Source organism: Zea mays, chromosome 3 (genome assembly GCF_902167145.1).
Source record: "Zea mays cultivar B73 chromosome 3, Zm-B73-REFERENCE-NAM-5.0, whole genome shotgun sequence".
In the NCBI taxonomy this organism is placed as follows: Eukaryota; Viridiplantae; Streptophyta; class Magnoliopsida; order Poales; family Poaceae; genus Zea; species Zea mays.
Genome location: NC_050098.1, coordinates 220,694,788 through 220,716,321, shown reverse-complemented (window position 1 = coordinate 220,716,321; position 21,534 = coordinate 220,694,788). Strand labels below are relative to the sequence as shown.

General features: G+C 49.7%; 1 protein-coding gene across 6 annotated transcripts; it reads right to left on the bottom strand.

The window, feature by feature from the left end:
* Positions 1 to 3,772: 3,772 nt before the first annotated feature.
* On the bottom strand, positions 3,773 to 16,031 carry LOC100276047 (uncharacterized). Of its 6 annotated transcripts, none has more exons than XM_008674358.4 (10): positions 15,129 to 15,667; positions 14,288 to 14,388; positions 13,799 to 13,910; positions 13,635 to 13,717; positions 12,657 to 12,782; positions 12,430 to 12,550; positions 12,249 to 12,333; positions 4,931 to 5,044; positions 4,799 to 4,838; positions 3,777 to 4,265 (listed from the first exon to the last, which is right to left on the bottom strand). In XM_008674358.4, exons 3-10 carry the CDS (start codon positions 13,884 to 13,886, stop codon positions 4,113 to 4,115), a joined length of 810 nt encoding a protein of 269 aa, XP_008672580.1. In that variant the 5' UTR covers positions 13,887 to 13,910; positions 14,288 to 14,388; positions 15,129 to 15,667; the 3' UTR covers positions 3,777 to 4,112.
* Between the last annotated feature and the right edge of the window lie 5,503 nt (positions 16,032 to 21,534).

The following is a 21,534-nucleotide window of genomic DNA, read 5'->3' as shown; positions in this document are numbered from 1 at the left end:
GTTAAGGGGAGATCGATATGGAATCTCTCCTACCTCCACTTCAGGGTCCCGCTGTAAGTACGCCAGATCTATCTCTTACGACTTTCTTGGATCAACGAGGAGATCAGTTCAAGCAATATGTAGATGAATCTATTAAGATGCATTTACATGCATACGAGAAATCAGCTGCTCCTAACTTTCCATCGCGAGAGTCTAATACAGTGCCACCCACGTCAAACACATCGGCTATAAACGGTCACCTTTGGCCCAGCCATCATATAGTATGCCGATGCACGCTTTCGTGTCACCATCACAGCCGCAACCACTAGGCACACGACAGGTACTGAACGCGACCGGACCGTCCGAGCATCATCTCAGACAGTCCAGTTATACCGCGGACCGTCCGACCAGATGCAGACCCACACACAAAACACTCAGGTCGCACCGTACATGGCCGGACCATCAGGGTACAACCCTGAACACTTCGGCCCCATCACGGACCGTCCGGTACATCACGCCGGACCGTCCGGATATGTTGCGGACCGTCCACCGTCTTACGCCGGACCGTCCGGATATGGCATGAACCGGCCAATGTATTACGCTGGACCATCCGACTCTACACGAGTCCACGCGCAGACTGCCCAAGTCGCGCCATATATGGTCGATCCGTCCGGGTACAGCCCTGGACCATTCGGCCCGATCACGGACCGTCCAGTTCTTTATGACAGACGGACTGGGTATGAGACTACCCACGTAGCACCATATACGGTTGGACAATCCGGATATACCTTCGGACCGTTTGGCCAGGTCGCGGACCATCCGACTTCTTATGCCGGACCGTCCGGATATGCATACGCAGAACCGAGAGCTGCGCAATACGCACAGTTCCCACATTCATCGCAGCAACATTATGGTGCCCCACCAGCAACACATTATAATCATGCCATACCACCTCATGGACATAGGGCTGAATACTATTCGGCCACAAGAGAGCCTGAGAGGTATAGGGCAGGAGCTGGTGTCATTAATAGGACACCTAACACACACCTCAAACATCCCTGGGAGGAAAGCCGACAGAGTGATGTAAGGCAACCTGAGATTTCTACCCACAAACTCAATGGATGGTCGCCAGACATGGCGGAGAGGGTCAGAGACGAGGTAGCTGGGATGTTCAGGGACAAACTCGGTGTTGTGTGTCAGGTACAGGGCAATCGTATCGGAAGCCCTATAGCCACCGATTCGACACTGTGCCATATCCACAGGGAACTAGAATACCAGACTTCTCTAAATTTTCTGGTGAAGGTGGGAAAAGCACACACGAACATATTAGCCAATTCATAGCACACTTGGGAGAATTGGCTGATGGGGAAGCCTACCGCGTTCGTTTATTCTCGTTGTCCCTTACTGATACTGCATTTGCATGGTACGCAACTTTGCCACCAAACTCTATTAACTCTTGGGAAGAATTAGAGCAGAAATTTCATGAACACTTCTTCTCAGGAGAACATGAGTTAGAATTGGCTGACTTAGCTTCAGTCCGACAGGGGCCTGAAGAATCGGTTAATGACTATATCCGGAGATTCCGGGACACTAGAAACCGATGCTTTCAGATTCATGTCACAGAAAAATAACTAACAGGGCTAGCTTTCAATGGGTTGCGACCCTACTTAAAAGAAAAATTAGATGGCACCCAATTCTTTTCGCTAGTGCACTTACACCAGCGGACTATGACCTGTGAAAGCCAAAGTAAGGAAACATCAAAATCGGCTAGCCATAAGATGCATCTAGTGGGATACGATAATTCGGACGATGAATCCACGGATGTATACACCGCCGAACTGGTTTGGCCAGGACAGGCTAAACCTTCAGCGTGTTCTGCTTTACAGTCGATTCAAAAGAATCGACAAGAAGAAGTTAAGTTTACTTTTAATGTTGCCAAATGCGATAAAATATTTGACGAGTTACTGAAAAATGGCAACATTAAATTAACTCATACTATTCCTCCTCCTGATGAATTAAAGAGGCGTGCTTATTGTAAGTGGCATAATTCCTTTTCTCATGCCACCAATGATTGTAATGTTTTTCGTCGACAGATACAATCGGCCATAAATGAGGGTCGATTGGCTTTTCAGGAGATGCAAGTAGACACACAACCTTTTCCTGTTAATACAATAGAACTCACATGCAAAAAGGTCTTGGTTCGGCCCGAAATGGCCGATAAAGGCAAAGGCAAGGGCATCGTCATTGGTGATCCCCGCACGTCAGATAAATCACAAAATGATATTGCTCGAAAGACTTCGGACGAGAAGGCTAAAAAGTCCGAAGACGCTGGGGGGCAGGCACAATTAATGAACCAAACACGTCAGCCTAGCCCGAGCATCGTAGATGGTCCGGCACCTACGTGCGGACAATCCGGTGCTCAGACAAACGGTCCGGCTAACTCAGCCGGACAGTCCCCCTATGACCAAAGGCGTCAACCTCTACACAAAGCAAGGAAAAAGACGTAAGGTCAAAGCACATATAATCGGCTGATCAAAGTCGATCCTACTTTTGATCAGTTGCTCTCTAAAAATACTAGCAAAAAGACTGTTCCACGTGATCGGTCAACAAAGAAAACCCCGTCACCTGCTAAAACAAAACGGTCAAACAAAACGTCCCGAAAGGCGACACAACAAGCATCGCCTATTCATTCTATGAGACCAGGGTACTTTCCACCTATTTACTCATCGTCGGTATATTATCCTGTTCAAACATGGAATGGCACGATGATGAATCCATGGTACATGTATAGTCTCTTCGTCTATCCAGACTGGGGGCACCTCCATTCTATTCCTTTTGATCCATTGATCAAATGGTCATGGCCAAGAAAGATACAATATGAAACGGCCTTTATATTGGTACTTTATTGAATAATCTCCATATCAAAAAACCGGTGACCTACATCAGGTTTAGTTCATATGCTTTTGGTTCGTCAACCTTCACCAAAAGGCAGGGGGGCATATGTTGGAAACCAAAATGGCCGTGCGGACGATCCGGCCCTGAGGCCGGACGGTCCGCGGTGGTGGCGCGGACGGTCCGCGCGTGCGCAGAGTCAGTTAGGGTTCCTAGTTTCTCGCGGGATTTGTTACCTACAACCGCGGGATTAACTCGGAAATCAGTTGGAAGCGGATCCAGACCTCCCCTTTATATAGATAAAGGGTTACAGTCGATTGAACCCCCTAACAATCGATCAAATCAAGTCTATTACTCGTTTTTACCTTATGCATTAGGAGTAGTTCTAGTCTAGTTCTAGTTTAGCCCTAGTTTAGTATTCCAATCCCCAAATTCTCTGCCTCTCCTCGACTCTACGTCGATTAGAGGAGTCTAGGTCGATCTGCCCGAGCCTAAACAACTCCTAGGATCTCTCCTCTCCGACGGGATCCCTCCCGGGAGCGAGATCCAGGCGACGCCGGCGATCTTCCGCTGCCCCTGCGCACGCGCGGACCATCCGGCCCTAGGGTGCAGACCGTCCGGCCGTCAGGCAGGGAATCCTAGCTCCTGCACCAGGTCACGGACCGTCCGGCCCTGTGTCGCGGACCGTCCGCGTCTGATCAGAGAGCACCGCCGCCTCGCGCCAGGTCGCGGGCCGTCCGGCTCTGTGCCGCGGACCGTCCGCGCCTGACCAGAGAGCACCGCCGCTAGTTTTTTGAGTGATTGGCGCCTCCAAAAAGGTGTCAACAGATTCATTTTAGTAAAACAGGATAATGTTGCTTTTTGTACACTTCGACTAAGACTGTGCAATGGGTGAACCATATAACACGTAGAATAGTAACGTCCCTTTGATAACACTGATATGTGGTCAGCAATAGCCAATAGTCAGAAAAATCAAAACAATTCGGTCACAATAATAACCTCCCCACCTAACTTCAGTTCATGCCAAACAGGCTAAGATCTCGACTAGCTCTAGCTACAAGCCTACAAGAGTTAAGAGTTACTGATCATGCTAACTACTAAATTGTCATCAGCTCAAAGCCACACAAGGGACTAATCACACCACTCCCAAGCAGCAGTTTTCTCAAAGATTCTCTTTGGAGTAAAATAATACCATAAACATACTTGCATCTCTTTACATGACTGACAGTGCTGCATTCAACCTACCTAAACCACCATCTCATGCCAGCATTTATCGGGTCATGAAGAAAAGGGGTGTAACGGTGGATATAAGGGTTAATTGTCCGCCCAATTTTTAGCCAGATAGCTCTATGATAAGCGGCAGTGAAGGGAGAATGGTACATGAGCTTCAGCAACTGCAACACCAGCAAAAGAGGATGAGATTAGAATTTAATGAACCATCATATTCCACAAATATTATAAAGGCTATTGGTACAGTCCTCACGTTCTAAATGTGGTGGATGTAACAGAGTTCAGCCATCCAGAAGCAAAGATTGTTGCCTAGATTCCCTTCTAATTGCGAATGGGCATGGTTATATTAGACAATTTGGCATAGCCATTGTATGATTTGTCTGCTCCTACCATTAAATTCTTACCTATCCATCCACATATATGCAAGTCCACATGCACTACAAAATTTCACTCTGATAATTGATTATTCTAATATTTGCCCACCAGCAAGCATTAGCTATGGGGAGGAGATTTGCAGCAAGTGAAATATCATTATGCTAGGTCAAAGGTATGCCAACAAGGGCCAGCCATGTAAAACATATACACCTAATGTGTGATGACAAAATAACATATTAGTATATCCAAGACAGCGTAATGATACTCTTTAGGTTAGGTTTCTTGCGCTGTTTATAAAGCAGGTGAATCTTCATTCACTAACCTGCCAATACATGAATGTTTGCATAAGATTTCGCTGTCGCCTGCACAGGTAGTAATAGGCATTGGAAGTTAGGTGACAAATAGAAGAGAGGGAGAGGGAGAAAATTAAAGGAAAAGACTAGAATCAACTCACGAGAACAGGGATAGGATCAAAAGAAAGCCCGTCAAAATCTCTGCATTTGAACGTAGAAACTGGACTGCATTTGTGTTTGTCTCAACCCATGTACAAGGTTGCTCCAAGTATGTCCTGCAAATTAACATGTTCATATGTGATAATAATTTTACCAACAGATCAAAAGGACAAATATTATTTTGATTACATAAAAGGGAACATGTATGTGTTTTTTTCTGGAATACGCAAGAGAGTTGCGCATCAATAATATTAAGGAGATAACAGAGATCCAAAATGGACCAAGTACAAGAAAACCTCCTTACGGAGGCCAGAATTTAGAGTACAGAAACACACGCACATCGAAGAACTCTACAAGTCTACAGACAACTCAGCACTAGCTAGGCCAAAAACTCTACCACATAGCTAGAACCGGAGCTCATCGATCTGAAGGAAAGACAAAGCTTTGATCTATGTTAGAGACCAAAGGACAACTTCCTCCCTAGCTGCCTGAAAGGCCGCAACCAGACTCCGGCTGCAGCCATTGAACACACACTTGTTCCTATGCTTCCAGATAATCCAAGCTCCTAAAATAACCAAAGAGTTGAAGTCTTTCCTTGCCACCTCAATCACTCTGGAACTACAACTCATCCACCATGTCTCAAAGGAATGGTCATCCTGTTGGGGACAGAGTCCTTGCCAGCATCCAATCTTCAAGAGCTCAAACCAAAATTGTTTGGCAAAGATGCACCAGACTAGCAAATGATTGATTGATTCAGCAGCCTGATCACACAACAAGCACCTCTCTGAATGGTTGAGACCTTGCTTGGCAAGTCTATCGGTTGTCCAACATCTGTCATGCTCAACAAACTAAATGATAATTTTGCACTTTCTAGAAGCCCAAGACTTCCATACCCTTTCAGCCGGTCCAAATTCCACAGTTCCTTGAAAGAGAGCCCTATAAGCTGAACCTGTAGAAAAGGAACATGAAGCAGCAACCTTCTAGATATGTTGGTCTTGTACCCCGGCTGCAGCACCCTGCCTTCTAAAACTTCACAAAGGTCAAGAAACTCAGCAGTAACTCTTACTGAAAGCGCGCCTCTCAAGCTTGCCATCCACTGAAAACTTGGGAGATCATCTTGGACCGTCAAGGAATCAATCAGAAGTCTAGGAATCAGCCCCAACAACGCAGGTGCAAAGTCTTGGATACAGTTGTCATTCAGCCAACAATCTTTCCAAAAAAGAGTGTTAGAGCCATCCCCAAGCTATGTCACAACTTCTCCCACAAGAGATCGCACTTCCGGGCACACATGAATGGGGAAAGAAGACCATGATCTGCTAGGATCAGTTTTTGTAACCATGACCATCGTGCTTGCAAAGCCCAGTAAGGCTCCAGAGGTCACTGATCCCAAGACCACCTAGATCTTTGGGCCTAGTAACCTTCGGCCAAGCTAGAGACAATGACCTCCCTTGGCCTCCTTCCTTCCTCTCCAAAGGAACCCTCTTTGCAACTTGTCAATCGCCTTAATGGGCCAAGCTAGGAGATCTAATGCCGATGTCCCAGTGGAGGCTATTCTGGGGGTGGCGGAGGATGCTTCGTTTCAGGTGATGTGTGATGGGCCCTGCTTTTGGCGGGCGCCGAGGAGACAGGTTTTTTTGCTGACCCGATTGATGAGTAAGTCCAAACGCTGGTTGTTGCTGGTATCGCTCTGGGCCTACAGCCGGCTGGACAGGAGCGCCTTCTAGTTGCGCCAATGCCTGGGGTTGCCTCTGCAGAAGCGGCGAAATGTGGAGATCATGCTAGGCAGCTGGGGCAAGCTCGCCCCCTTGTCACCTACTTCCGTCGGAGAAGAAGGGTGGATCGTTCAAAGACGCAGTCTCCCAGTGTGAGAACTCCTCCCCTCCTCCCTCCAATGCGGTAAAGTTCATTGACAGAATGATCAAAGAGGCCTGTGGTGCTCTACGGGTTCCTAGTGGGAATTATCGGCGGGCTGCTGCTCCCACTCCCGCTGGTGGTAAACCTCGGAAAAGCAGGAGGATTGCTAGAGTCGGGGTTGAGCGGTTGCCAGTTCCATTGCCAGCTAAGCTGGGTAGGAAGAGGATTCTCATGGAACAAGGTATTGTTGGGTCTGATCGGTCAGAGTTCGTCTCCTCTAAGACTCTTGACGAGTATGCCCGAGTGTTCAGTAAGCAGCTGTCGGAGGTCCAGATCAAAGCCTTAGCCGCGCTTTTTGGCTGGACTATTCAAGTGGAAATGCAAGGGTACCTCTGATTTATTTTTTTGGGCTGGTGCTGGTAGTTCACTAATTGTTTCCAATGGATCCTTCCAAGTTTTTGATCTGGAATGTTCGTGGCCTTAACCCAGCTAGAAAAGACACAGTGTGTTCTCTAGTCGATGATGCACGTGTTGATGTGGTTTGCCTACAGGAAACTAAGATGATGAATATGTCCAGATTTTGTGTTATGAGGACTTTGGGGCTAGATTTTTGCATTTTTTTATTCGGGCTTCTAATGGTGCTAGTGGAAGGATCCTGGTGTCATGGAAGAGTCACGTAGGTTTTCGGGATAATGGTCGAGTGGATGATCATGGAAGAGTCACGTAGGTTTCCTGGTGTCTCGATGGAATTCTGTCCGGAGAATGGTTACCCATGGTGGCTGACCTGTGTGGCTGTGTCTACGGGCCTCAAGGAAACCAGGAAAAAATCAGTTCTTACAATCGTTGCGAGATATTCGGGCTCACTATAGTGAGCCTTGGCATGTTTTCGGCGATTTCAATCTCATTCTAAATGAGGAAGATAAGAATAATCCCAATCTAGACCGTGTCATGATGGGGAGGTTTAGAAAATGGGCTGACGATATGGTTCTTAAGGAGGTTCGCTTGTTGGTTGCAAATTCACTTGGTCAAATGGTCAGGACAGCCCTACTCTAGTGAAGCTAGACAGGGTTTTCCGCTTTGCATCTTGGGAGGATCGTTTCCCTGATTGTTACAGAGTTCTGCTTTCCAACAACTCCGACCACTGTCCAGTGTTGTTGGGGCTCCATGACTTTAGTAGAGTTAAGGGAAGATTTCACTTTAAGGACTTTTGGACCAAGATGGAGGGTTTCCAGGAGGTGTCTCGGGCCTAGGAATCTGTCCCGGCTGGCAGATGTCCTCTCATATCATTCTAAAAAAAATAACAACATCAAAATGTTTGCAGAGCTGGAGTGATATGAAAATTGGGGATGTCAAAATTCAGCTTGAAATGGCAAAAGATCTTTTACACCATTTGGAGATTGTTAGACTGTGTATGTGTGTGGGCCGGCACCACTGTTGGGCTGTCGGCCCATTAGGGTTAGGGTTAATTCTCTCTATATAGGTAACCTTCTCCTATGCAATACGACAAGACATCACATTCCAACATGGTATCAACTAGGTCATCTCCTTTCCACCCTACAGCCGTCAGCCGCTAGGTCCGGCGACCGCTGCTTCCGTGCCGCTGCCCCCGGGAGGAGTGTTCTTAAGGCGTCGCCGAGGCATCCAGGCGCTCGGAGAATACTTGGCGCCTTGCCCGCTTAGGCGCTAAGGCGGTGATCCCATTTGCTTGCTCGCCTTACAGTCGTAAGTAAGAACACTGCCCGAGAGGTTCATCCTTCACTCCCGGGGGTAGCCTCCCTTCCCAACCTGTCACCCCTCAACGTCGGCGCGCCCCTGCCTCCTCTCGCCCGGCCCCGGCGTGGCCATGATGGCCCTGAGCTCCTTTCCTCGCCAGCCCTGGCGGTTGGCGGCCTCGCTCCTCTCCCCAACGACAATGCCGACGCAGCCATGGGCGTCGCCCTGTCTCCCTCTCTCCGGCGACCCTCTCTCGCGGATCCACGCCCCCACCGCCGGTCGGCCGCTCTCCTCTGGCCGGCGCGGCCATCCTCCCCTCATCCGCGCGCCTGGATCCGGGCCCCCACTGTCGGTCGACCGCACTACTCCGACCGGCGCGGTTGCCTTGCTCCTGGTCGGCGTGGACGTCCTCCGTCCGGCCGGCGCGGCTGCCCTCCTCCAGGCCAACACGGTCGTCCCCCTCCAAGCTGACGCGGGCACGCGGGCGTTCGTCCGCTCCACCTTCTACCTCTGACGTCGTCTTCCTCGTCAAGCCCCGTCACGGCCGGCCTCACCTCCACTAGCCGCCGGATCCCGCCCCCCTCCCTGTGCGGGATCGTGCCTCTCCTTTCCCCTCTACAAAACGCCGACCTTCTGCTGGAGGCGCGGCCACTGCCCCCCCCCTTCCCCGACCTCGACGCGGTGGCCCTAACCGTTGGCTCTCCCTCCTACCGCCGCTACCGCCGCTCCCCAAACCGACGCGCACGCAGCCCACACGCCGGCGCGGCCCCACATGCCCGCGCGCCCGCCACCGACGACAGAGCGACCCTTCTCCAATTCGCTGGCATGGTCGCCCCCTCCTGCGTGGCCAGGCACGCCGTCGATGCCTCCCAGGCCGAATCCGGCCTGAGCACCGATGGGAACGCCTCCACGAGCGTCGTCATAGCCTAGATCCGGCGGCTGGCAGTGCGCCTGTTACTCCTCTCACATCCCCTCCCCTCATGGGTCGCTGCCGCCCTCCCCAGCAGCTTCCCCGGCAGCACTGACATACACATGGCCTCCCCTTTGAGCTTCTCCCGTCGCCGACATCAAACCACCCCTTGCTAGGTCTGGAGCAGGCCCCTGCCCGGCTAGACCCGCCCCGTCGCCCTCCCCTTCATCGCCATCGTTGGATCTGTCGTTGTCACGGCCTTCTCGACCGGATTCAACGTTGCTGCGACCTTTCCGGCTAGATCTGACGTCCCTTTGGCTGGATCGTCGTCTTCCCGGCTGGATTCGTCGCTGTCGTGGCCTTCCCGACCGAATATGTCGTTACCCCTTCTATTCTGCCGTGTGCACAGCCACCATGACCGACGCAGATGCGTGTGCTGCTGTCAGCCTCCCTGGCGGGGCTCCTCGACGTCCGGACGATCGAAGAAGCAAGAAGGTCGACCTACTGGTGCTCTTTTGTTGTGTTGCCCTGCCGAACGTTGACGCTCGAACGTCGACCCCTCCTAAAGAACAGGCTACCGTTGTGTGTCTCCCGACCACGGCCACCTCGACTTCGGCTACCTCGGCATCCAGGGGCTATCGTCTTCTTGGAGTCCACACCGGTCTCTACTCCAGCCACAACATTCGCACCCTCACGGCGCTGCGACTGCGGGGGGATTTGAACATGTCAGCTCCTACCTTCGGTTTCTACTCCAATCTCATCGTGTGCGGTGCCCCCGTTGCGATTGCGGGGGGGGGGGGCGTTAGACTGTGTGGGTGGGTGGGCCAGTGTCGGTGTTTAGTGTCCGACCGCACATCCGGGGTACCCTCGTGGTGCTTTTGGGTAGGACGGTGTCGTAGATTGTAACTCGATGGTTCGTGCCGGGGGCACGAGAAAGAGAGAGTCGGGCGATTTTCAGCAGGTTCGGGCCGCTTGAGGAGCGTAATACCCTACTTCCTGGAGTGACTTTGTATGAGGGAGGTGTTTACAAGTGGTGTCTTCTGAATGGTGAGGTCCTAATGAGATGAAAATGATGGGGATCCCCCTTGGCCTTATATACACGACCGTAGAGTACTTCTCGCGTACATGTTGATCACACTCTTTCAGCTTATCTCCTAGCTAATAGTGAACAGTCTTCGCTTATCTCGAGGAAAACCCGGCGCAATCGTTCCGAGCTATCCCGCGTTCAAGGATGTCGGGCGCGGGAAAAGCGAACAGCTTCAACGTGATCACGCCCAAGCCACAAATAATCCGGACGTGAGCCCATCGCCTTCCCGGGTCGACCCATTACCACCGTTATCTTTGCCCGGCCCATGGCGAGGCGTCCTTGCAGGGCGACTGGCATGTGGCCCCAAGCAGGGTTTTCGCCTTCTAGTGGACCCGGGGGATATCTGTCCCCCACAACCAACGCCACTGTTGGGTTGTCGACCCATTAGGGTTAGGGTTAAGTCTCTCTATATATGTAACCTTCTCCTATGCAATACGAAAGACATCACATTCCGACAGAGATGGCTCAAAATAATCGTGTTTTATCCCCTGATGAAGTTTGGCTCAGGAATTCTCTCAAGAAAGATTCCCTAGCCTTATCTTCTCTCTCGAGGACTATGACCCGGTTGACATCAAGAATTGCATGGCTAAAAGATGGTGATGCTGATACTTCCTTATTTCATGCCCAAGCAAGATTAAGAAAGGGAACATGTATGTTTTACAAGCCATAAAAAGTTAAAAACTAATGGTTGTGTCTTATTAGCTCATTACAAGCCATAAACAATATTAGATTGAATTAGATAATTGATTCTAGTGATTGGTTCCATAAGAGTCAAGCCACCCCATCTATATACCTCTTTGTTTAAGCAAGAAATAGTTCAAGTTTCCTATGGGATACCAACAATAAAATGATGTTACTGTTTGTAGACTTTGCAGCAGTGCCCCTCGCATCACCCCATAGGCGGAACGGGCGATTCCCCTGCTTCACAGCCTCCGGGACAAAGCCAGCGCTGCCACTCTCCCTCGCCGACGCCGGCAATGGTAACATCTTTGGTGCCACGGTCCTTGTTGGAGGCATTGTCTTGAGGTCTCCTCCCTCCCAGGGTTTAGGTTGAAAAAACTTGGTCCCTCGATTGGCTTTTGGCAGCATCTATGGATGTCGTTTCCTCCTTGGAGGCATCATGGTAGGACCGTCCCAATATCCAACCTCTTCGCCTGTTCGTTGCGGCGTGCAAGGTAGATTTTTCTTTGTCGCTGGTTAGGTAGCTCTGTGGGCAGCTTATTATTGTGGTGGTGCCGTGGTGGTTGTGTTGTAGGCTTGTAGCTTCCACTGTGTGGGTGGTTTTTTTAGTGTTTTTTTGTTGTATGATGTTTCTTCTCTATTAATAAATGCCCAGCAATTCTCTTGCACGAGGATTTTTTTAAAAAAAAGGTTATTGTTTGTGTGAACAGTGCGCTGCCTCGAGCATGGCTTAGGCCTTTTCCATCTCATGGCCCTAATGGGCTGCATATGACACATTAATATCCAAGTCCCAATATATAAAGAATTTATGTTTTGCGATTTACAAGGGGCAAGGGGTGTTCAACTTTGCAACTGTCAAGAGAATAAAAATGCATCACCAGTGTGCAGAAAGCCAGAAACTGATATGTTATGGCTTTGTAGGAAGTAGAAGCTCATGAGCTATGAAAATGACATGGTAACCAAGATAACAATACAAACCATGACTAGATACAGCATGCCTAATCTATTGTTTTCTCAATCCTAAAAGTCAATGACCACAATGAACTACATAACTCCAGAAATTCAAGTAATTTACCTGTACAAAGATGAGCTAGTAAAATGGCGACGTAGAAATCGAGCGACATGTTCAAGTGCCCAACAAATTACAGGTACCAAAACAACTGCCAGAAAAGACTATCTCATTATGCACAACGAAACTCAGACGGTTAGGTAATAATGTGACTGAGTTTCATGTCAAGTGAACAGCTAATGCTTACGCTTCAAGTGCAGTTTGGATGTAGAAAACATAAGGCAGTACATGAATGGTATAAAATCCTTTGATGCAGTTACATGGTGACACCACACCTGAACAGCCTGCATGTTCCCTGCTCGGGGTAGCTGATAGGAAGGAAATGGTTTATCAGTACAAATCATTTAAATAGTAAAGGCATCAAAAGTGAAGAGGATCAAATATTAATAAAAAAATCAATTCCATGTCACATACCCTGTACAAAGCAAACAAAGCATAGCCTGTAGTACATGTTGTGCCAAGAAGTGACAACCGATATCCCTTATACTGAAGGGAATGTGGTGCCAATGGAAAGATGCCAATCAAGGCAACAATAAGAACCTATTAGAAAAAGAAGAAAGTTAATGGTATATGATCCAGATAAGATGGCTATTTAGTAACTACATATACTAGACACATCAACACAAAAGGTTGTTATTGTTTTTCATTCATATATGGAAGCGATTAGCCAAGAAACATTCATAAATCAAGCTACCGCATGTTGTAACACTGAAACTGATAAACTGTAGATACTGAGGATACAGAATTGATAGTGCATTAATAATATGATAAATCCCAGAGAAGCATGTATGATAGCTTGCTAAGAGTAGGCAAGAAAAATTACAGGGCAAAAGTGATGTAGATTCAGTCATTAAGCCCATGGTCAAGTGAGAACAGGCACTGAGGACCTATTCCTTTGTACATTAAAGATCCCAATGTCCTCTAGTACTTCAACTATAGCACATAAATAAAGTAGCTGCTGCACACTGAATTTCTTTATCTAGTTAGATATAGCTTTATTACTCTAATAACATGATTAATAAATCCTGACCATCCATTCACTTATGAGATTCTGAATACGAATTGTGAACAGTGAAAAGAGGGCTTCAGCCTTCAGATGAAGATATTTTTCCATATGAAGACTGGCTGTCTGAACTGGCTAAAATAAAACACGCTTGAATTGGTCTAGATAAGATATTAACTCCACAATCCAACTGTTCTTTACAAACCCTTCAACTAAGCCTCAATTTTGTTTAGTACTATCCTTTACCTAACTGAGAATGGTCCGGTACTCCCAATAGATAGACACACCAATCGACAAACCAACTGGACTTAAAAGATGAATTTCTTAAAACATATAGAAAATTTATATCAAACAACAGCTGTCGCAAAAAAAAATTGCAAGACTATTACCCAAGCACTAACAGAAAAATGTAATGACCGCTGGTCCAACTGTAGAGACAATATGCTTCGTGCTGGTCCAGAAGAATTAGTGCCTACAAAATCCATTCTCAGAAAGAACTAAAGAAAAATGTGAGATGATAATTCATAAGGTGAAGGAGTGTGCTCCTTATCACCTGAATCAGGAGGCCTTGCATTCTCATCAGCTGAAGTAGATGCACCACCTGAAGATGCTGAGGGCTGAATAGATGTGGTTGAGGACATTCCTCCAACAGAAAAATCAGAATCCTGCATCCAAAGTCAGCAGATAAACCATCATAGAACCATGTTATGCTTATGAAAGAGTGTCACTTAAACTCTAAATACTGATCGAGGTTGTCATCGTTCAGAAAATTATCAGGCAATATAGCAGGTTAATCATTGCTAAACAGACATCTTAGCATTTAAACAACATTTAAACGCGCTAAACAGATGTTTAGGCATATTAGGCGTGCAATGACATCAAACACAAGTATATCACCAAAACGATGTAGGCAAATATATTAAATTATTCATGACAACTGTTCAGTAATCTCATTGATAGAGTTTTGTTGAGGGTGGGAGGGTTGATAAATAAATACTCCTAAATAAATGAGCAGAAGTCACCAAATCAAATTGTTACTGACTCAGGTTGTCGATAGACCAATGAGGCACAATATAGAGCTCGAGACAGAGCCGCATCAGTACTCTGCTTTGTTGCTGAAATCTTTCCTAAATGAACTGCTGACTGAATTACAAAGATGACATTCAGTCATACTTCATCAGATAAGTACAAGATGAACAGATCATTTCAACAGTCCATAGCAAAATTGTACAGTCCCAGAGTAACATGCTGACCTAACCGAATATCTGGACAAGTTACAAGGAACAGGTACCAAACTAAAATAGAACCTAAAAAAACATTCCACGGATGTCTGCAGCAGTGTCACCTGCTACAGTTGAGAAGAGATCAAATACGTCCCAGAACAAACTTGGCCAGACTCCAGAGAGAATGACTCTGAAAGATACCCACATAACGAGGCAAGAATATGGTGAGTTTCTTAAAGAAAGAAACGAACGGGAGCTCTATTTCTTCCGTCCTTCATATCAAGTGAAAGACGAATGGGCTCCCCAGGCCACAAGCTTGGAACCGGCCAAGGAGGACAGGGCATCGCCACAGGCCACAACAGAACGAGAGCATGATGAGGCCTCCGCGACCAATTTTCTCTGAAACTAAGCCTGCCTCGGCCTTGCAGGTTTGTAGCACTCGATCTTTACTCTCTCGCTGAAGATCCGCTCACGCATCACCATCCCATCTTTGTTGCAGAAAAAATATGGCCAAGGAAACTCAGGCTTATGCGGCGGCAGTGGGAGCAGCGGCGGCACTTGTGCGCAATGCGGGGAGCCAAATCGGATTTGGGGATTTGCACCCACCAAAAACAAACAGGCATACAGAAGCGCAGAAGAGAGATAAGCAGCAAACCTGACCTGCGTAAAATAATTTTCGGCCTGCACTGTAGGACAGAGAGCGCCAATCGCACCTTCCGATGCAGGCCAAGCAAGGAAAGAGAGGGAGCCCTCTCCTCGAATCTAGGCTTGGCAAGACTCCGAAGCAAAGGAGCAGCACGGGGACAAAGGAAGACGACTGACCCCTCCCTGTCTCCCTTCCCACTCCCTCCTCTATCTCAATTCCGCCTCTGAAATTTCCTTGGCAATGGAGGCCGTTTATTATTCGGTGTGGTGACCAAGTAGCCCCACAGGGTACCGAAAGCAACAGCACCGCGGGGGAGGCCGTGATTATGGACAGTTCAGGGGGCTGGGTCGCAAAATGGATGGTTCCAGCCTTCCAGCCATTGCTCCAAGATTCCTCTTTATTTTTTGCTCTCTTTTTTGTGGTCGAAAAGAAACGAAGGGAATTCGAGCGGTCGAGCGGAATGAAGCGATGAAAGCAACCGCGCCAGATGCCCAGATCTCGAAAATCCCCGGGCGAGTGCAGCGGTGCAGGCGCTCGGCAGTGCGATGCTGACGAAACTGCCGGTACACAAGCACGCCCTATCCAAATGCACATCGCAAGCTCCTGGGGGAGCACGGAGATGAGAGAACTGCGGCATGGCGGAGTGGAGTAGTACGTACGACGAAGCGGCGGTAGAACTTTTGCTGGAGGTGCGCGCGGACATAGGGGTGGGAGAAGAGGTGCGGCAGGACGGCGGAGCTCGCAAGGTACTCCGCCCACCGCGGATCTGTTGGTAGTCGTACGCCGCCGTGGCAACCGTGGATAGCCAGGACGAGGAAAACGCGTCGCGCATCCGCTTCCGAAGCTCTCGAGCAGAGATATACGTGTTAAACAATATTATCTACAGTTACGTATTCCCTAATTTACATACTCTACCGGAGACAATCTAAAAACTTGTTTGAGAGCAAGGATACCGGATGGGAGCCGGGAGATTTTAACCCCACAATCTTCTCGAGTATTTTTACTCTCTAGTTCCGGTGTCTTTGTTCTCAAACAATCCCTAAGTCTGTCTCGGTTATCCCGTTAGGGACTTGTGTTGCGGCTTGCCGCAAAAAAAAGGAAAAAGAGGTGTGCATTGCTAGAGATGGTAACAGGTAAGTTTAGGTCTGATAGAGCGAAAACATGCTCATGACCATAGCCATAAAGTCTACCTGAATCAACCCGTAATTATATCCACGGTACAATTTCAAACCCCACACTCAAACCCGTCGAATTTTAGTCACACGTGGGTTTTATTTAGAGTATATTTTTTAAAAATAATTCAGAAACAATCAAGTATCAGCAATAATTGAGTTATATATACATACTTTAAGCCTTCTCACATTGAGCAGCAACAAAATATTTTATGGATCATTAGCTAAGTTACTTATTCAAAATAAATACTATTATATCTTAACCACTTTGCGCAAAGTAAAGAATTAATCAAATTTTGGGTCGGGTGCGGACCACTCGCGGGTTGAAATAGAAACTCGCACTCACACTCGCTCAGAGGGAAATGGTCTCTAATTCATTTCTATATTTGTTTTGGCGATTGATGACCATCACAATCGTTTGAGCTAACTAGTTTACTAAGTTTATGTTCACATGCTCATAAGATCGACAGTTATGTTTCTAAGTCAGAAAACAGCTCAAATCTAGACAAAAAGGGGTAAATCTTAGAAGACGATATTACAGTTGTCCCACTTTGGATAAGTTCTAAACACCCCTAACCTATTTGATCTATCTAGAGAGATTGGAAAACTCAGATTCAACATTTCACTCTTTTGAAGCTAAGTTGAGTAAAAATCGGAATATGAGTTGGAGAAATCAAAACAGTTAAAATCCATAACTTAGTGAAAGTTGACTAGAGGGAGGGTGAATAGGCAAGTTAAAACTTTTTCGACAAAAACTAGAAACGAACTGGGTAAAACAGGTTCAACCGGTGTCAAAACCGGTTCAACCGGTGTCAAAACCGGTTCAACCGATTTGCACGAGCTCAACTAAAGAATGAGATATAAAACTGAATTGATCTCGAAATCCACCCAGTTAACTTTGGAAATGAGATGTTCTAGTTGATCCACAGGGTTCAAAGTAGTAGATCTGAGAAGGGCACTTCTCAAAATCCACACACCAAAAAGATATGAACAAATCTTCCACGGAATGGTGAGAGAACGAAGAACACAAACAAACACAATGAGCAAGAATACAAGAGACATAAGATTTATCCCGAGGTTCGGTCACACCACCAAGGTTCACTACTTTCTCGTTGAGGCGCCCACAAAGAGCCGGGTCTCTTTCAACCCTGATCCTCCCTTTGCCGACCACAAAGGTCAAGCCCACACAATAATCTTTGCTCAAACGAGCGGGTAATACAAACTTTATTGTGGTCTTCCACAAGATTTGGAGACTCACAAGAGACACCTAGTTGTCTAGGAGCTAGAAGCTCCAAGAGTAATGAATCCACAAAGAACTCGATGTAGTACCAAAGCTCGAATCAAGAAGAGCAAGAGAGATTTGGAGATGAAGCACAAAAACCACAGCTCTCAAACTCACTCAAAGATTTCTCTCCAAAGATTTGAAATGGGAGAGGCAAGAGGTGTGTGAGAGAGAGTGGGAGGTGTTTCTCAAGTTAGGAATTGTCGGCGTTTCGGACCTGCGAGGTCCGTCAGCCAACCAGTGAATTTGTTGTTGCGTGCCCCTGCCCAGATGGGTTGATGCAAGATGGAACACAAGAGGGAAATGTGGCTTATGTTATCTCGCACCGGGGTGCTTGTAGTACGGGTTACAAGCGTCGCGCGAGGGAGCGAGGGCGAGAGCGAGAGAGAGAGGGAGAGAGAGTCCCTCCGTGTCTCTGTCTCAACGTCTGTCCTTGACGTCTCCTGTGTGGCAACGTGTGTCCGTGACGTGTCTTAGGAAGGCCCTGGACATCCCCTTTTATAGATACAAGGAGATGCCCAACTGTACAATGGGGTGTAGCTGCGAGCTAACGTGTCCGTCGGAGAAGCGCCTTGAGCCCTGTACACGAGCTAACGTGGCCGTCAGAGAAGTGCCTTGAGCCCTGTAGAAGCACAGCTGTCAGCGTGGCATGGATCCTGCTGACGTTGTCTCGCTTCCGTAGGAGGTTGAGAGCAATCCGACGTCATGGGCGCACGCGGGGAACCATCATTACCTGTTACCGGAGTAACCTCAGATGGGACACCGGTCTTGTTCCTTCATAGCCTGAGGCGGCTAGCTAGGAGTAGGGTAATGATGTATCCCCTGTAGCGTAGTCGGTCCGAGGCCCAGGTCGGGCGAGGCGGAGACTTCTCCTGAGGCCGAGGCAGGGCTCGGGCGAGGTTGTGTCTCTTCCCGAGGCTGAGGCCGAGGCCTGGGGTCGGGCGAGGCGGAGATCTTCTTTCGAGGCAGAGGCTGGGCTTGGGCGAGGACGTGACTCCTCCCGAGGCCGAGGCCTGAGGTCGGGCGAGGCGGAGCTCCCTGTTGCGCCCGAGGCCGGACTCGTGGGAGATCGCGACTCAGTTTTACCCTGGTGGTTGGCACAGTAGCCGGAGCGGGGCGAACAGCGTTGTTTTCCTGTCAGATCGGTCAGTAAAGGGGCGAAGTGACTGCGGTCACTTCGACCTTGCCGACTGAGGCACGCGTGTCAGGATAAGGTGTCAGGCGATCCCCGCATTAAATGCGCATGCGATACGGTCGGCTGGTAAGGCGATTTGGCCAAGGTCGCTACACGACAAAGTCTGCCCAAGCTGGGCCTTGGGCGAGCCGAGGGTGCGTCTGCTGACTGAGGGGACCCTCGGGCGAGACGTGAATCCGTCCGGGACTACTGTTCCAGCCCGAGGCTGGGCTCGGATGAGGTTGCGTCCCTCGGCAGACGAGGCTCTGACTTGAACCACGCTTTATCAACCGTGTATGGTTTGTTCTAAAGATGTTTTGGCCGTGTTTAGGAGTATTGGGGGTACCCCTAATTACGGTATCCGACAGTAGCCCCCGAGCCTCAAAGGGACTGTAGGCACTCGCTTGGAGGTTTTGCCGGATTTTTGCGAGGGGACCGGCCCTTCTCGGTTGTATTTTGTTCCGGTGGGTGCGCGCAAGCGCACCCGCCGGGTGTAGCCCCCGAGGCCTCAGAGGAGTGGTTTGACTCCTCTGAGGTCTTATTTTTTTGCGATGCCTCGGTCGGCCTTGTTGTTCCCTCATGCGGCCTAGTCGTAGCCCGGGTGCACGGTCAGGCTTAGAGTTTTCACGCTGGTTTGTTGACGTGGTCAATAGTTCGGTCGTAGCCTGGTGCGAGAGCAGCCCCCGAGCCTCTGCACGGAGCGAGAGGACGATCAAGGATCGTCTCGACTTTTATTGTACGCCCCTTCGTCTTCCGCAAGGAGGAAGGGGGGAAAGCGCCATGTTACCCTCGGAGGGCACCGAACATGGTGTTTCCGGTGAGTTGCTAGCGGGTGATCCGAGTGGACGCCCGAGCCCCGTTTGATAAGGGTCGGCTAGTGGCCCAGAGGCGTGCTCCAAAAGTACCTGCAGGTGATTTGCCGCACCCGGACCCATTCGATAAGGTCCGAGGGCTCGATGCCTTCCTCCGGTGGGATTCCGTTACAAAATCGCTCCTGCTGGTCTCGGAAATGTCCTAGGGTACCTCAGGAGCGTAGCCCGAGCCTCGACCATGTAACGGACGTACCTAGGGTCATCCCTGACTCTGCGTGCTCTGGGGCGGCTATCGAACCCTTCCGAGGGGCCAACCTTCGAACCCCTGATCAGTAAAGGGCACGGAGCCCGAGTGCTCTAGGGCGGTCGCCGAACCCCGGAGGGCGCAACCTTCGAACCCCTGATCAGTAGGAGGGCTCGGGGCCCGTTTTCTTCGCTGGGAAGGGTCCTTTTTCGAAATACCCCCTTTCTCGGTCCCTGTGGCAAGAGAGAGGGAGGGAAAGAAAAAGGACATGGATTTAAATAAGGCGGCACACCTTTTTTGACGCGGTCATCATGGCGGAGGTGAAACGGCGCCCGCTTCTCCTGCCAGAGGTGTCGCTTGCCCTGCCAAGGAGTTAATGCGACGGGACGGGCGATCCGCGGGGCATCTGTTGCGCGTGCGCGAGCCGTCCGAGGAACGAAAAGACCATTGCACCTTCGAGTTTGAATTCTGCGGCGGGTTCGGGCGAAGCCTTGGGTGGATCTCGCCCGGGCCTTTATATACCCGGAAGAGGGGCCGGTGCTGGTTCTTTACCCTACTATTTGTGCTTGCCCTCTTCTTTGGTTTTCGCAACCTAAGAGAGCAGATAGAAAAAAGGAAACCACCCACCTCATCCCTTCCGCCTCCACCACCTCCGTTCGGCGATGGCAGACAAGGTGACCGTCATTCCGCCGCGCGACCCGTGGCCTTTCTCCACCGTCGCTGTGGAGGACCTGGAGACCCTCGTTGCCGATGGTCTGCTCCGTCCCCTCTCCGATGGGCTGCAGCCGGAGTGGATGGCCCCCTCGAGCGAGGCTGACCCGACTCCGCCGCCGGGGTATGTGCTCAGTTTCATCCCCTTCCATGAGCGGGGGTTTGGAGTGCCAGCGAGTCGTTTCATGCGGGCGCTCCTGCACCACTACGGAGTGGAGCTGCATAACCTCAACCCCAACTCTATCGCGCAAGCGGCCATCTTTGCGGTGGTTTGCGAGGGGTTTTTGGGGATTGACCCTCACTTGGACCTGTTGACCCATCTCTTTTCTGCGGAGTTCTTCGCCGCAACGACGGAGGCGAAGAAAGTCCGTATGGCGGTGCGGGTCGGTGGCTGCACCCTCCAGCTGAGGCCGGGGCGCACGCAGCACTACATCCCTGCCACACTTGCATATTCAAACAAGGGGTGGCAGAACCGGTGGTTTTATCTTCGGAACGACGGTGGGATGCTTCCGTCGTTTTCTCAACAAGTGGTCACCGCCGCTGGCACTTACTGGCGCTGGGGGGCCACGCGCGAGAAACAGGAGAAGCTCCAGCCTATCCTGCAGGCCTTGCAGAAGTTACGAGATGCGGGCCTTACCGCTGCGGGGGTCGTCGCCGCTATCCATCGTCGGAGGGTGCTCCCTTTGGCCGAGCGGCGGTTGCGGCTCGAGGAGATGAGGTCGGGGGTCGATTCGGAGGACTCGCGGATGTCCTCGACCTCCCTCTCCGCCGACGACCTCCTCAAGCAGGTAACAAATACGGTAGGGAGGTCGGATGCCGGCGCCCTTAGCCAGCCCACGATGCATCCCGACCGTGGGTATGTGTCCCTGGTAAGTGTTCGATCCTCCTTCTGTTTTGCGCCGAGTTTTCTACGCCTTTGATCCTTACCGTTGGGATTTTTGTTCGTCCTCAGGGGTTGAGGATTTATAAACCTGTCTGACCACCGGTCCTAGAGGACGCGGCGGAACGAGCCGTGCGGAGGCTTG

Bases quoted from the DNA above. Each gene is read 5' to 3' on its own strand.
- LOC100276047 (XM_008674355.3), bottom strand. From the start codon at position 13,886: ATGTCCTCAACCACATCTATTCAGCCCTCAGCATCTTCAGGTGGTGCA. The intron at 13,718-13,798 runs GTGATAAGGAGC...TGGATTTTGTAG, and splicing joins TGCAAGGCCTCCTGATTCAG to GCACTAATTCTTCTGGACCA. The intron at 12,783-13,634 runs GTAATAGTCTTG...TTTTTCTAATAG, and splicing joins ATTTTTCTGTTAGTGCTTGG to GTTCTTATTGTTGCCTTGAT.